Here is a 15,085-nt window from a genome sequence, read left to right as displayed (position 1 = left end):
CGCATTAATCATCAATATACTGTCTGTACGTTGAGATGGGATGAGGGTTGCCAGATCCTGTTTGGAATATCCTCCTCATCCTATGGTCACTTTGTGGTGGTTGCGGCAACATTTTGGGGACGTTTTACCATTTGAACAGTGTAAGATTTTGTTTGAATTTTTAATTTCTACTGCAGAAAATCAGATGTGTAGCATACAATATGTTTTACTTTTATAGTTTGTCTCCAGTTTATTACAAAAATGGTGACAAAGTGGATAAAAAGAAGCAAAACATTAGCATAAGTAAGCCCAGTAAACTAGCTAAACTAGAGTTATTTTTTTGTAAACCAGTTGAATTTCATAATAAAACAGTTACGTACTGTCAACATTACTGTGATTTTTGTTTGTTGTTAATGGATTTAGATTCAAATTTGGTCAAAAACATGTTCGATTTAGCCTATTTTTAACCATTTTTATTTTGCAATCCTGCACGTTTCAAATGCATCATCGTTACTGTCATTGTTCCTCGCTCTACTTTGGTTTTGTTCTGAAAGAATGTAGCAACAAATATACCGTAGTTCAACTCTGTTTGGTCGGAAACATCTGTGCCTACAATTCCTCTCAAAGCAATCTTGTAAAAAAAAATAATGGAAATACAAGAAGGCAATTTTTGAAACATTTTTCGAACATTTCAACCATTTTATTTGCTAAAATAGGAAGTCACATTCAATTCCAAAAACACGGGGCCAGTTCATGGATAACTGCTCTGACAGGGACTTTGATGAAGCTAAACTGACACCGCCCGGTTTTCCTCAGAGACATTTTGCACCGTGGAAATCGTCAAACTGGCGAATTTAAGTCCGTCAATTTATCCAGACCATTAATTGTTTGAACGAGGCTTGTGATTGAGGAGTTCGCCGACCAGCTGACAGCCAAGAAATTCATTTGGTAATGGAACGTAACTTTGCTAAGTGTTTCGGCGCCCCGTCCACCCACAAACTGTCAGGAGGTTTAAGGCAGTCGCGGCTAAATGAAGGAAGAGCTTCGACTAGTCAGCATCGGATATGACAGGAGCATCGCAGGGGAGTAGACCCAGCCAAAGAGTTGCAACATTAAAGGGATTTACAGGCAGGGAGGCCGGCCCAGGCTCGCTCGCTCTCTCACTCTCGCTGACACAAACACACATGCTGTATTAGATGAAGTGATGGATGCCAACTCCAGACTTCTGAGTTTCATAGCATTTCTGAAAAGTCTCCAAAGGTGGGTGGTTTTCTCACAGGAGAGACTGGGACTTTCAGCATAAATGTGATAAGTTTAAACATTCATTGTGTTGGCTTGGTATACGTAATGCAGCTCACAAGGAAGGGATATGCATAAACTAGGGAATATTAATAGCTTGTGAGAACAGTTATTGGGTTTTGTTGATTACACTGTTGATCGAATTGGTATTGCTCGTCAAACTTCATTTTTTCTTCGATATAATGATAGGCAGTATACAATTGGATATCAATAATGTTATGTAAATATTGATGCTAATTAACATATGCACGTTTTAAGTCAAGGCATGTGTTTTAGAGCCATTTATTTGTGTCAAAAGCCCTTCTCTTAAGCAGCATATGACCTCCATCTGTGTCAAGTGATTTGTTATTCATGTAGAGCACATTTGAAACCCTTTAATAACCCTTTAAAGAATGATATTTTTTAGGCCGGGTAATGTATGCATGTAATGAGATGGTTGTATATGTTGAGATGCATTTACCCATAAGGTATCGCTCATCACTTCTAGGACTTGGACGCAAACGTTTTCTAGACATACAACAATATTTCTTTGCATATGGATTTTCCCGTTTGACTCTGTGATTGCTGGTGGTTGGTCGGAAAGGCCATTGGCGCGGATTGGCTACCACACTTCGATTAGTATTCCCCAGCTGTGGAGGAAAATTGTTTCTATTGTAGAAAAGTTTCAAGTGTCTAGAAAGGACTCGATCTACTAATCATTCTATGCGTCATTTCATTTCGCCCTCTCTGTCAAAACGGAGAAAGTTACTGTCTTCAATAGATGTTTTCCATACATATCAGAGCTGTCAAAGTTAATGCTTTAACTCATGTGATTAATCATAGAAAACTGACGCATTTATCACAGAATGACACTGATTAATCACACGGTTTTGCTTTGACCAAACACGCTCTTTTATATTGTGCAGGGAGGAGGCGCAGCGCTGACATCACATAGTCAAATGTGCACTTAAAATCACTCAGTCGAACCACACAGGCACGTTTGATTTCTTTCACAGAGCACATGTTGTTTGATTTAAGCGCACTATGCAAATTTATCGTACCGTATTTTCACCTTTTTTCATAGTTTTGGCCGGGGTGCGAATTATACTTATAGTTATATTTATACTTATACACCAGAGCGACTTATATGTGATATCATTTGTTATTTTCACACTTGCAACCACATCTCAAACTCCAGTGCGGCTTATATATGTTTTTTTTCTTCTCTATTATGCATTTTTTGGCTGGTGCAAGTCCGGAAAATACGGTAATGAATCACCTTTCGAAAGTGTGTTTAATCTGATAACATGTTTAGTTGATTGACAGCATGAGTACATATACAATATTTGAGGTTGAAATGATGTATTTAAGTGTCCAAAAGTAGACAGCATGTGTTGGTTCAGATACCATAGTTTCTCCCTCCACACATCATTCTTTATATTTCTCTGACACACACTCGCCGTTGTTTTGTTGGTTCCTGATTTGGCCCGGTACGCGGCGGCGCTCCTGCTTGCTCGGTGCGGTGACTCATCAGCGGCTGGAGCTGGTACACAGACCGGAGCTTGTTAGAGGCCAGTGCGCCTGATTTCTGCCCCGCTCCCATCACCGTGTGGGACGGGCCGACGGGCAGCTGCGCCCCAATCACCTGCCCCCGCCCCCCCGCCGAGCCCGTGCGCACCAGTGTGTGTTGGGAGAGAACCAGACGGGGCACCGCGGAGAGAAACTAACAGGCCGATTCCCCACAATGCCTTGCGTCTGGGCTCCGGCTCGTCATCAGCGAGCCAGGGCTGATGGTCTTTCTAGGTGCTGCTTGGTGCTTTGGCAGCATGAGAGATGAGCAGGTTTGAAGTGTGTCTTGGAAAACTTTCAGTGCAAAAAGTTGTAGTAGCAACTTTTGTGTTATGATTAGCCAACAAGTTATATGTCTGGAACGGATTATAGTGTTGCCAGGCTTGATTTGCTATTTGGATTAAAAAACACAGTAATCCAAAATTAAATTCCTAGCTAAAAAACAAAAAAAACATGACACACACACACACACACAAAAAAAAGTATAGTATATAGTGACAGAATTAAACGTATCTTACAATGACGTCATTGTTGTGCGTGCGTCATTGTGAGTTGTCCAGAGACACACAAGTCCAAGCGTGACATCACACCATCACAGGGAAGGAGAGAAAGGTAAAAACAAGTGTGTGATATGAACGAGCTGGGATGGGAATATTCCATTCAGGACAGACAGCACTTCAAAAATAAATCACTGTCAAGAGCACTCATGTGGGACTGAGCGGAGAGAGGCCGGTGAGATGAGCGAGAGAGAGAGAGAGAGAGAGAGAGAGATGGGGGTAGATTTTATACAGAAATATACAAAACATTTCCCCAAACCTGCATGTTAAGAATGTGTCAATGTGTCTACGGGCAAAAAGAAAAAGTGCACGAAATATTAAAGAGCAAACTGTTGCATTGAAGAAACATACCGAATTATTCATAAATTTTTAAACTATTCGTATGTATGTATCACATTAATATGGTTGCATTTTTCGTCGATGCATTTGCTCATCCTTTTCTTTGTACTGGGAAACGAACAACCTCCTTTTTTTTCACGAGGCGGGATACATCAAAGTGGAGATTTTGCCTGATATGAAGTCCCCGAACCGCTTCTGCAAATGTATCCGATCGTTTCTGGTTTTGATCGGCTAAAACTTTCCCAACATTGTGCGGATCTTACCACTGTGAAGATCTAACGCATCCAATAATCAAAGAAAAATGTAAATGTAAAGCTTTCATTTATATTCAGAGGAGAATGAGCGATGAACGGAAAGCAGTAAACAAGTCATTTTTGATGAACATTGCATCATCGCGTAAAGGTTTACATTTTGATTTTCCAAAGTGCAAAATTCGAGTGCTGGAAATGTTGCGAATTGTTATGTAAAGGAGGACACAACAGGATCAAATGAAAGGTGAAATTCTGTTTGGTGAAAATTAAATCTCTTTTCTTAACACCTGTGCGCCTCCTCCTCACCAAATGTCCGGACTGAAAAGATATTAACACGCCCATGCACCAGTGGACGTATTTTTCTCAACAATAGAGCACCATGCAAAGAGAATTTGCACCTGACTCTGACTGTATATTGAAGTTAAAAACACCTACATTTCAAGTAACACAATTGATAAACTAAGATTAAAAGACATAAACATGTTAATCCTCTACATTACTATGATGGACATATCTTCTGTCATCGCATATTATTAGTGATAAGGGTGACAATTATGATGATGAAGGTGACTGCTTTTTTGTAGTAATTTATGTTAGTTTAGTTATATTTGCCTTCCCTTTAGTATCATTCATTGGATTTTCTTCTTCTTCTTCTTCTTCTTCTTCTTCTTCTTCTTCTTCTTCTTCTTCTTCTTCTTCTTCTTCTTCTTCTTCTTCTTCTTCTTCTTCTTCTTCTTCTTCTTCTTCACCGCTGTCAACTGACTTCTTCACCGCTGTCAACTGAGAAATACTTTTTTTTTAGTAAAAGTACAGATGCAGGAAACCCATTACTTAATATAGAGTGGAAATATGCATGGGAAGGTTTGATTAATAGGATTACATTTGAGCGAACACAGTAATAGTGCAGTTTTTGATACTATGGTAACAACAAAAACTCACACTTTAGTCAAATTATACTTACAGAGAATGAGTTTCAATACTTTAAAGGTGCAATTGCACTATAGAGCTTTTCTGGTGACAAACAGCTCACAGTAAGAATACATAAATACAAGATCAATAACAACACCTTTTAAGCTTAAATCTACTTTATTTTTTGCGTCAAATATTTTCCCAGGACAGAATTTACAAAATGTTAAACGTATCAATTGAGAGCAAAAGTCAAAACTAAGTAATAGATGACACAAACTGAAACAGGAGTCAGACAGGTGTAAAATGAGAATAGTAAAATGTCGGAGGTATCCAGGAGGTCAGATAAGGATCAGGGCGAGGCTGTGAATCAAATGGAAGTGAAGGAGAGTGTTTTTACAAGAGTCTGGAGCCCACCGCAATATCCTCTGCCATGCAAGAGTTTTATTTCACTATAAGTCTTGGACGTTAAGGCAAACAGGTGCAGCATGGCAGTGGAAAGTGGTTCAAGCCGTGTGAAAACCTTTGAAAATATCGCTTGTGTAATGAATTCCCTATTACAGGATCTGGCCGTAAAACTGTCTCAAATACTCATGTTTGTGTTTAAATGTCTTTTATTCAAATGTATGAGTAACTCTTACTGCCCATGTCAGTGATAGTGTATTAGGCATAAAAATACACCTAATCGATTTAACTTGAACATAAAACATGCTATATGCTTACTATTTAGGGTTGTAGTCGAGTTTTATTAATTAAATAGCTTTGTATGGACTTCTCAGAATAAGTTTGCTGGAGTTTGGAGTTATTTTTCTGTTTTTATCCTTTTTTACAATTAATTCTACTGTTTACTAGTATTTTTTGGTATAGATACTTATTTTATTATAATTAATTCCATGGAGTTTGTCAATTCTTTATGATTGACAGTCTTTAGTTGAGCCGGAGTTTCGTTTGTTGACCACTTCCCTAATAATATTGAACATTGCTTTTTGGAATTTCCTGATTTACAGACTTCACTGAAACTCATTGAAACTCTTGAAATGAATGTTCTCCTTTTCATTTGCAGCGGTGGTACTCTGCTGACCGTGAGCGGAACCAATCTGGCAACCATCAGGGAGCCGAAGATCAGGGCCAAGTACGGACAGGCCGAGTCCTTCCATGTGAGTATTCTCCAAGAATAATGCATGTTCAGTCAGTTTCCCTCCTCAGAGCTTAAAATACTTTCCCCTTCTGGTGTATGCCAGCAGCTACAGCATATTCCACCAACTTCCTTTATGATTTTCAGTCTTTACACCTTCACCAGATCATTAAAAGGCCCCATATGCATTCACTGCACAGTTTAACAGTTCGTCAAGAGCCACAATTGCTTTTAACTTCATGCAAACTACTTCTGTTTCAAAGAACATGTTAATTAAGCATTTATTTTTATTTTTATTGACCTTTAAACATGCTTTTTCCCATTTGGGCTACACATTAACATAAGGCTCCTTTTTAATGCATTAATTAGTACAGTTATTTGTTCATAAGCACTTATAAGGCACTAACCCTAATGCGTTTTTTTTTTATCTTCATATATAAGGTATTAAAAGTCATCAATAAATGCTAGTAATTGCCTAAGCGTTTACAAAGAAATAACTAGTGCTTATTAAAGCTTTGTAAGTAGTTTACAAAGAAACCTTATTTTAAAGCATTACCTCTATTTTAAATCATGTAAGTATTGAAAAGCACACATGACGTTACATCAGTCAGGCAGTGGAGGGAAACACCATGGGGGAAAGAACAAAAGCTAGTTTGCTCTGAACATGCCGTTGAAATGAGCGCCATTTTGTGCAGACTAAAGCTTTGATGTATTTTCTCTTTTAAGTTTGCCTTATTCACTTAACGGAGTACAAAAGCCCAATAATACGCAGTAGAGTTTGTTCAGGACAATGGATTTCAGTAAAATCCAGGACTATGCCTTTAAGAATGATCCGAAATGCGCGGTGGCGGTGCAGAGAAGGTGGCAGACAAGCTGTAACACTACCTGGGGCCAGAGCTGTTGAAATGTCAACGCTGTGCACAAGTGTCTCCAATAAAGAGTGTCGGCAGCACTAAGACGGAGATGTGAGGGCTTTTATTAGATACACTGTTTACACCCCTCTCCTTTGTCTCCTACCACACTCGAACTGGAGGCTTAGGAACGCAGTGTGGAGCAGGACTAAGCTGCTATGACGACTCTGTGTTCTGTTACTGATGCATTTCATTGTCTGTTTGTGCTGACAGACTTCATAGCCAATGACTGTTAAATCAAACAGCAGGATAAGATACTCGTAAACGGCCATGAAAGGAAGGTAGTGGTGTTGGAGGTAACATAAACGAGCATTTGTTTGTCCCGCAAGCCCAGTCGTTAGTCGAATACACGAGGTTGATTTGGCGAAAATGCATGAAATGGATAAATACGTTATTGATTGATTGAAGGGAATTCAAGTTCAGCTGCAGAAACGTTTCCCCTGCACTTCCCAGTCGTCTTTGTGTTCGAGTCAAATGTTTCAGTGCAGCTTGTCTGGTAGGGTTAGCAGATCGTGTTGTCAGGGCAGTTTGAGGAGAGTAACAGCGATCAGGACAAAAAACACTCCTCATCTGCGTCCTGCATCACAACCAGGAAAATACTCTTGAATGGTGATAAGATTGACCGTTCCCTCAAAGTAGTTCCTCTTGAAGGTCTTCTGCCACATTTGGAGTAAAAAGTAAAATAGTCTAGGAAAGAATACGCATTGAGTTATGTACATGTACATGCAAAAGCAGCGACTTCCTCTGAGAACACATTGGTTAATCATCTTGTCTCATTTTTTAAGCGTTGTATCAAAAAAGCTGTGTCAGATTGGCAAGACTTAATTTATCTGATTTTTAAATGTTCTACAGTTTTTTGCTTAGCTGTCTGCGTTTTTTTTGTCTCATCTTAGCATCTGGCTAATTAAGTTACTTGAGGTTTCACGCCTTCTCGCAACACTTCAGCGATAAAAATATCTGTTCCACACCTGTTTACATTGTTTTCAACAGCAGCGCAATGCAATACCGCACGTTTGCAACCAACGTCGACAACGATATAACACCTTTTACACCGCAACTTTCACAACGCCGCGTATCTCCTTCTTCCCCAGAACTGCACCGTCTACAACAACTCCGTCATGGTCTGCCTGGCTCCCTCCGTGGCCGACTCCGAGTTGGGATTCGCGGAGACGGGGACGGGCCCGGACGAGATCGGGTTCTACATGGACAACGTGAACGCCCTGGTGGTGGTCAACGAGACTTTCAGCTACTACCCGGACCCTGTGTTTGAGCCGCTGAGCCCGACGGGGATATTGGAACTCAAGCCCACCTCTCCACTCATACTCAAGGTGAGAAATCGACAGGAAAGTCTTGTCCGTACACCCCACCCGCTGTTCTTGAGAGGCAAACGAACACGCTGCGAAAGAAAGTCAATGGTTCGGCAAGATGTTAAGATGCGAGATGTTTAATGATTGAGAGAATCTATAAAAAAGTTAGATTTTGTAAGTTCACTTTGATGGGAAAACTTACTGAGAATCAAACATGAAATGAGATGTGTTTTGCTACGTTATTTTTGATTTATTTTGGTACAAGGTTTGAAATATGCAACAGATATGCACATGAGAAACACATTTATTGAAGATATTTGCTTGTTGCTTTAGTTTACATCTGGACTTCAAAGTTACTAACTGTAACTCTCTTTTCTAGTGACTTCTGACTTTTGTAATAGAGGAAGCATTTCATTCTTGTTGTATAGGAAATGGCACAGATGTAAATGCGATTTTATAGATGGGAGTTCAATGGCTTATCGATATAATGGAAAATGTTATTGGAAATTATAGGTTACAACCGTGTAAATCAAGTTTATCATGATCAACAAGTTTACACTTCTTCCCTTTCCTCTTTGAGATATGTTCAAATCTACTATTCTTATTATTGTTTTCTCTTTTTACGTGATTGCACTGAAATAGATTCATCCATTGCATCTATCGTTTTGCATAATGCACAGCTTTATAAGCTGGAAATCTAAACAAACTTAAATCAATGTTGAATGATAGTCAACATTAGTCTGTCCAAGAGTACTGTAGTAGTATGATCGGACAAGTTTAAAATCTGATCAAATTGATAATGGCTTTTGGATGTTCGATGAAACATTGTCTAGATCTTTAACAATAAAAAAAAGGTTGGAAAATGAACGCACAAATATTATAAGTGTAACTAGAAGACGCTTAAACAGCCACTGCTAAAATTAGAAGATCTATTGATTCTACCCTATACATCAGCTTCATGTACTGAAATGCAAGTTAAACATGCATATCACCGATTGTCCAAAGTATTGACTGATCCTTGGCGCTGTATTCGCTCCGTGCGGCGGCGCCGGTCGACGCTAGCTACATTTTTCATTCTGAACTCCGCTTATACCTGCCGCTTGTTTATCTGGCGCGTTTCTTCACTTTCAAGTCGAGCCTCCAAACATATCGAACCCATTTTGTATTTATAATGACCGAATGCCCCCGAACATACCCATAGCTCCTTCTCCTCACTTCAGCCTGTATACAAGGTCTATACACACTTATGTTGAATTTTTTAATTGAAACTTTTCACCTTCCAAGGCCCATGTTTGTCCTTCAGTCACTTCTTTACCCACTTTTTTTTGATCCGCCACAGCCTGAAGCCCACTTAAATAACACTCCATTCAGTTGATGTAATTCATTTCCTTGTACTATAGGCCAGCACAGGCTTTTGTTGGTGCGCATTTCCATTCAGCGCCACTGGACATTGGTTTATTAGTGAAATTGTGATTTTTCAGGGTTATAAATGTGCAACCCTCTAAAGCCCACACGAAAATGCATTTTCAAATATGTGGTTCTTTTTCTTTTATCTTCACGTCCTTGCATTTTCCATCTTGTATTAAAAGCTAAGATCGTCCAGCTTTTTAATTTCCGATACTGATATTTTGTATATCTGATATAGGTGAAGAAACTGAAATGAGATTCAGAATTTCTGTCCCTGAAACTATTCATACAATTGATCTAATTATGTTATGTTATTCAGTCATGGAAAATCCAGTTCTTTGCGTGTTACACATACTACTTTTTAATAACCCTGAACCGATGGAATGAAAACCTAATGCTGTAAAACGAATGTTCTGATATCGGAGCCAATACCAGTATTAGATCGGCGCATCCCCAATTAAAATGGCATAAACCATCAAGTATTAGGATTTTTCTAAATAAAATAGAAAATCTTAGTTTCTCTACTTTTTAGGACAACCGAGCTGAAATGCTATTGGAGGTTGGTGTTAAAATATGATAGATTATATCAGATTAATAAAAACATAACATAAACACACGCATAAAACACATATTTTTTCTTTTCATTTTTCAACATTTTTTAACAAGACCAGAGAGAACACATGCGATAAAAATAATTTAATATAGAAGACATACCCCCGAAAAATAAGAAATAAATAATACATTAGAAAAACAGAGAGTCCAGAATAAACATCACATTTGCTCCAAAGTCAGTCAAACGTGTCCATTTTCAAATTCACTCCAAGTGTGATTTGTTTTTTTGTTTAGTTTGGTTCATTTTCCATATGTCAATGATATTGTCGGTTGTATAGCTCGTTTAATGTACTCAAACACAGTGCTTGCAGTCATGTTATTGATGAATACACATTGTACTGCAGATCTCCCTTCCCTTCCTGCCGGGCTCCACATGGCGCCCCGTACCACTCCCCAAACACACACGCCGCCTCCGTGGCTGTGTAAATCCCCCCTTCAGTCCTGTATGGAGCAAACCTGACGCCTGAGATTGGAAATTAATTGCGTGGCGAGAATCCTCCAGAACGGCTCTCCCCTTTAATAAATTGCATTTTTTCGTCCATCTCATCAGTGCTCCCAACAAGCCAAGCAGGAGATTTGACAATTACCCAGAAGCTCAGTGCTAATAAATGATCATTTACGAAATAAATGGCAGTGGTTACCCTGCTTTCAATCTCTCCATGGCAATAAACATGCTCCCATGCGCGAGGAAATTGATTGTGTAAAATGTATACGTGACAATAGATTCTTCAGGCCTCTTATAAATGTGTTTTTTCACGGTTTGGACCTTTATCAAAGCAAGGCCACATTGCAGTCAACTTGAAATGATTTGTTGACTTGTTCTTGCCTTTTAGTTTGGTGTATTCCTGGTTTCAGTCACATAGATTTATCTTATTATGGATCCCTTTTTGGAGCTTGCGACTCTTCGAATGTACAATATTTTAGTTAGTTATATCAAATGTATTTCAAACATGCCAAAGATAACATCAACATATCCAAATCAAAACCTAGAAGTGTAGTACGTAGACGTGTAATACATATTTGTCTCACTCCTTTTTACTTAGATAGACATTAAAACAGAACAAACACTCCTTCAATAGTATTTAATTTTGAATTGTCAATTGCTTATCAAAAAATAATTACGGCACATTTTGTCCAAAAGTCAGTCAAAAAGGTGCATTTTCAAATACATATGTTTTTTTAGATGACATTCTAGACTATTCTATCCATAATAATGATACAGATTGCAAGATTGGGATTATTATGTTTTATTTTTTAGCAAGAATGAAGCCATGTTGTTGTTGTAAATTGTGGAACTGGCACTTCGACGTGTCAAAAAAAACACGTCATTTATTTATGGTTTAAACCTCATTTCGTGCATCAGGTGTTCATACCCCGCAATAAGTGAGAGATTTACCTCCACACTGCCAGCAGCGCTTGTATGTTGTGATGTTGCCGACCGTCTGCGCTCCTGCCTCTTCCCTCTCCCGCTTACGTGTGTGGCACTGGCGGATTGGTGTTTACGGCGGTGGCCTGCCGAGTCGGTTGGATTGGAGAGCCGAGCGCACCGGGTCCCCCCCACCGGCAGATCAGCGGGGGGAATCGTCAGCTATCTCCTCTCGCCGCACGCTCCAGCTCTTTCCCCACTCCTGGCTGCCTCAACACCACTTCTCCTGCCCACATTTGCCTTTGTGCGCGCTCCTCGCTCCCGCCGCGTTTTGTTTTCTCGCTGGTTTCCTTTTCATTACTCCACGAAACGGAGAGAGCGTGTCCAATCCGAATAAGTGGGGTTGATATTGTTATGAAAAAGGGCGAGCGGAGTGGACCGATGTTTGAATAGGAAAGGTTTTAACGTAGAGGGAAGCGAGGAAGAAACAGTTTGTATTTGTTTGACACCGGCGTTGTGTCAGTTGTGTAGGGTTTGGGTTACAGTGTGCAGTTTGTTTCACTGCATAGTGTACGTTTTATTGACAATGTCGGTTCCTTGGATATTTTATCTCAACTACATCAAACTGACTTATTAACTGTATAGTATTGCACTATAGCCAGTCAATATTTGTTAAATTTTTACAGATTTATTCATAACACTTGGAAAGTTAGAAGATACATATTCTACAAATATGTTCCACTTCGAATATGTCTTTATTTACTGTTTTTGCTGTTGCTTATTCTGTGTGCATTAGGAGTGAATGCCCATCAGTCATATTTAATAAATCATTTGCTACTCTCCACAACCTCGCTCTTCATGTCATGAGTTCAAATCTAGTAGTAGATAAAATATTGTCCTCGTAGGGAAAATAGACTGCACTGAGTAAAAACCATTTAACAGGTCTGTCCATATCAGGAAGTGGATTACATGACATGTAAACGAAGCTAACATGAAACAACACAGAGTTGACCAGAAACCATGTGTAAAAACCTTGTCTTAAATGCAAAAATAAGATTTATATATTGTTTTGCTCAGTCCAGTAGAAGAAGACTAACATTCTCTACGTGGAATCAAATATACTGACACTTGGATTAAACCAAGCAAATGCAGTAGTTCCTCTCCTCCTTCTGGATAACTGTCGAGGGTGATGATATTTCAGTTGCAACACGGTGTTTAAACCCAACTGATGCAGTGAGCGGCTTCTCATGTGGAAAGACAAATCCCGTGTTCATGGAAAATATATCATTGTGTTTGAGAAGGGTCAAATCATTGGCAGAGAAAACATCTGAGGAGAATCAGAAACTAATCTACTATAGATCTGAACTGGTGAAAAATAATGCAACACTCGATGGAAATACATCTTTTAATATTGCAGCTTATTGAAACTATGCCATAGAAAATGTGTGCTGTTGTCAAATATTAGACCATGTGCCCCTTTTTTCTCTTTTTGGACAGGTAGTGTATTTAAGCTTATTTAGTTTAGTCCTGTTCTTAGTATTGGCTGTGCACCTGTACCTTCAACCTGAGGGAAGCTCAAACTCACTGAACACAAACTGTGCAGTCGTGGGGCTGGAACCAGGAAGAGTATCTGGGGGCAAAGTTTGTGATGCTACTCAATCTTTATTTCAATTAACCGTTACAAGCCCTGAAATGGAAACAACTGGACCACAACATAAAGAACCATGTCATTTTCTGCGACTTGGAAATGGCTGCAAATGTTGACATCTTCTCTTACATGTGTGTCATTTTGTTTAATTCCCCGTCTTCCTTCAGGGCCGTAACCTGATCCCGGCAGCTCCAGGGAACAATCGTCTGAACTACACGGTGCTGATCGGGGAGACGCCCTGTGTGCTGACGCTGTCGGAGAGTCAGCTGCTGTGCGAATGGCCCAACCTCACCGGACAGCACAAAGTCACGGTCAGTTACTCGCCTTATTTGTGGACGTGACCTCTAACCTGCCGGGACCGGGCTGAGGAAGGAGTCGTGTTGGTTTAGAGACTGTAGAAATGCACGGGATTGTCTGCAGCAAATGTGCCCTATTTGTAAACTATATATAGTCATTTATAGAGATCAGTTTGTACCAATGACAGACCTAATGGTACGGTGTACATTTTAGAACATCAAGTTGTCCAAGTCCTGAAATGTGCACCGTACAACAGAGCTTTTAAAAGGCTCAATACAGTGATCCCTCGTTTATTGCGGGGGTTACGTTCCAAGAAGAACCCGCGGGAGTTGAAATCCGCGAAGTAGAAACCTTTATTTTTTTTTACAGTTATTATACAATGAAATACTCCATAAAACATTGAAGGTCACGCGCGCCGCTCTCACCGGCCTGTCCCGCAGCTCACACGCGCATTCTCACCGGCCTCGCAAACTTCAATTTGGCAAGCGGTTTTACGTTCGTGTACATATTAATCCATAACGTTATTGACACACAGGTAGAGAAGACGCGGAGAGACTGATTAGCCAATCAGAATGCAGAACACAATGCATGATGCAAATCCGCGAAGCAGCGAGACCGCGAAAAGTGAACCGCGTTATAGCGAGGGATCACTGTACTTAACTTAGAGTTCATTCAAACATATTCAGACATCAACATTTTAAAATTTGACCTTGGCTTATTGGGTAGTTCCAATTGTTGTTGTTGTTCTTCAGTTTAGTTTATATTGATGTTGTTTTGGCTTACATGCATCTATGGAGGTTTTGCAGGTGATGGCAGATTTTGCATTTGTTTTTTGACTTTCGATCTCGAGCTTTATGGATGTACAAATCAAAAACACTTTTACTCATTGCATAGTCTTGTATAATATCCTGGTTCATGTGGCATCTGAATATTCACCCATTCACTCATTAGGTTGTGAAAAGTATGGAAAATCAGATGCTAATTGATACTAAAGCCAGTATGGAAACTAGATACTCATTTGAACAAATATCCATACAAAAAATAGGAAAGAACAATAATAAACATGTGGCCTTTCCAGAACAGTTTTAGAAAATGTTTTGAGTTTTAGCAGAACTAATACACAAAGAACTAGTATTTTGTATTGAAAATCAGTCCATTGTTTTAAACCTTTTTTAATTATCGTTGTGGTATTGAAATAGCAAGAATTCAGTTTTTCCTTTGTATCAAAATGGAGTTGGAAGTGTCATTATTGTGACAACACTATTCACTAAAGTACACATATTTCATCTGTGTGCTGAGTTTATTTGGCGTTTGTGGCTAACACACTTGTGGAGTATTTATTATTATTTTTGGGGGGAATCTGGCAGTTCTATGGCAATGTCATAGAACTGTATGTCAATACTTTCAAGATACATTATTTAACTCATTATTTAACTTTTACATTAAAGTTGTGTAAAAGTACATTTGAATCAATACATTTGTCATGGCCTTTATTCAGGGCCATAGTAGCTGAGGCTCCAGTT

At 39.3% G+C, this 15,085-nt stretch overlaps 1 protein-coding gene across 3 annotated transcripts in view; it reads left to right on the top strand.

Moving 5' to 3' along the window:
- Positions 1–15,085, top strand: part of plxna1a (plexin A1a) — a 354,584-nt gene that overhangs the window by 282,416 nt on the left and 57,083 nt on the right. For all 3 annotated transcript variants that reach the window (XM_072449536.1, XM_072449538.1, XM_072449537.1), the window contains exons 17-19: positions 5,943–6,036; positions 8,017–8,253; positions 13,433–13,576. In XM_072449536.1, the coding sequence (XP_072305637.1) occupies positions 5,943–6,036; positions 8,017–8,253; positions 13,433–13,576 (475 nt within the window). The remainder of the gene's footprint in view (positions 1–5,942; positions 6,037–8,016; positions 8,254–13,432; positions 13,577–15,085) is intronic.

The sequence above is a fragment of the Eucyclogobius newberryi genome, unplaced genomic scaffold (genome assembly GCF_026437365.1).
Source record: "Eucyclogobius newberryi isolate DKJ021-1_F unplaced genomic scaffold, fEucNew1.0.hap1 SCAF_17, whole genome shotgun sequence".
Lineage (NCBI taxonomy): Eukaryota > Metazoa > Chordata > Actinopteri > Gobiiformes > Gobiidae > Eucyclogobius > Eucyclogobius newberryi.
This window is presented reverse-complemented; position numbering and strand designations above follow the sequence as displayed.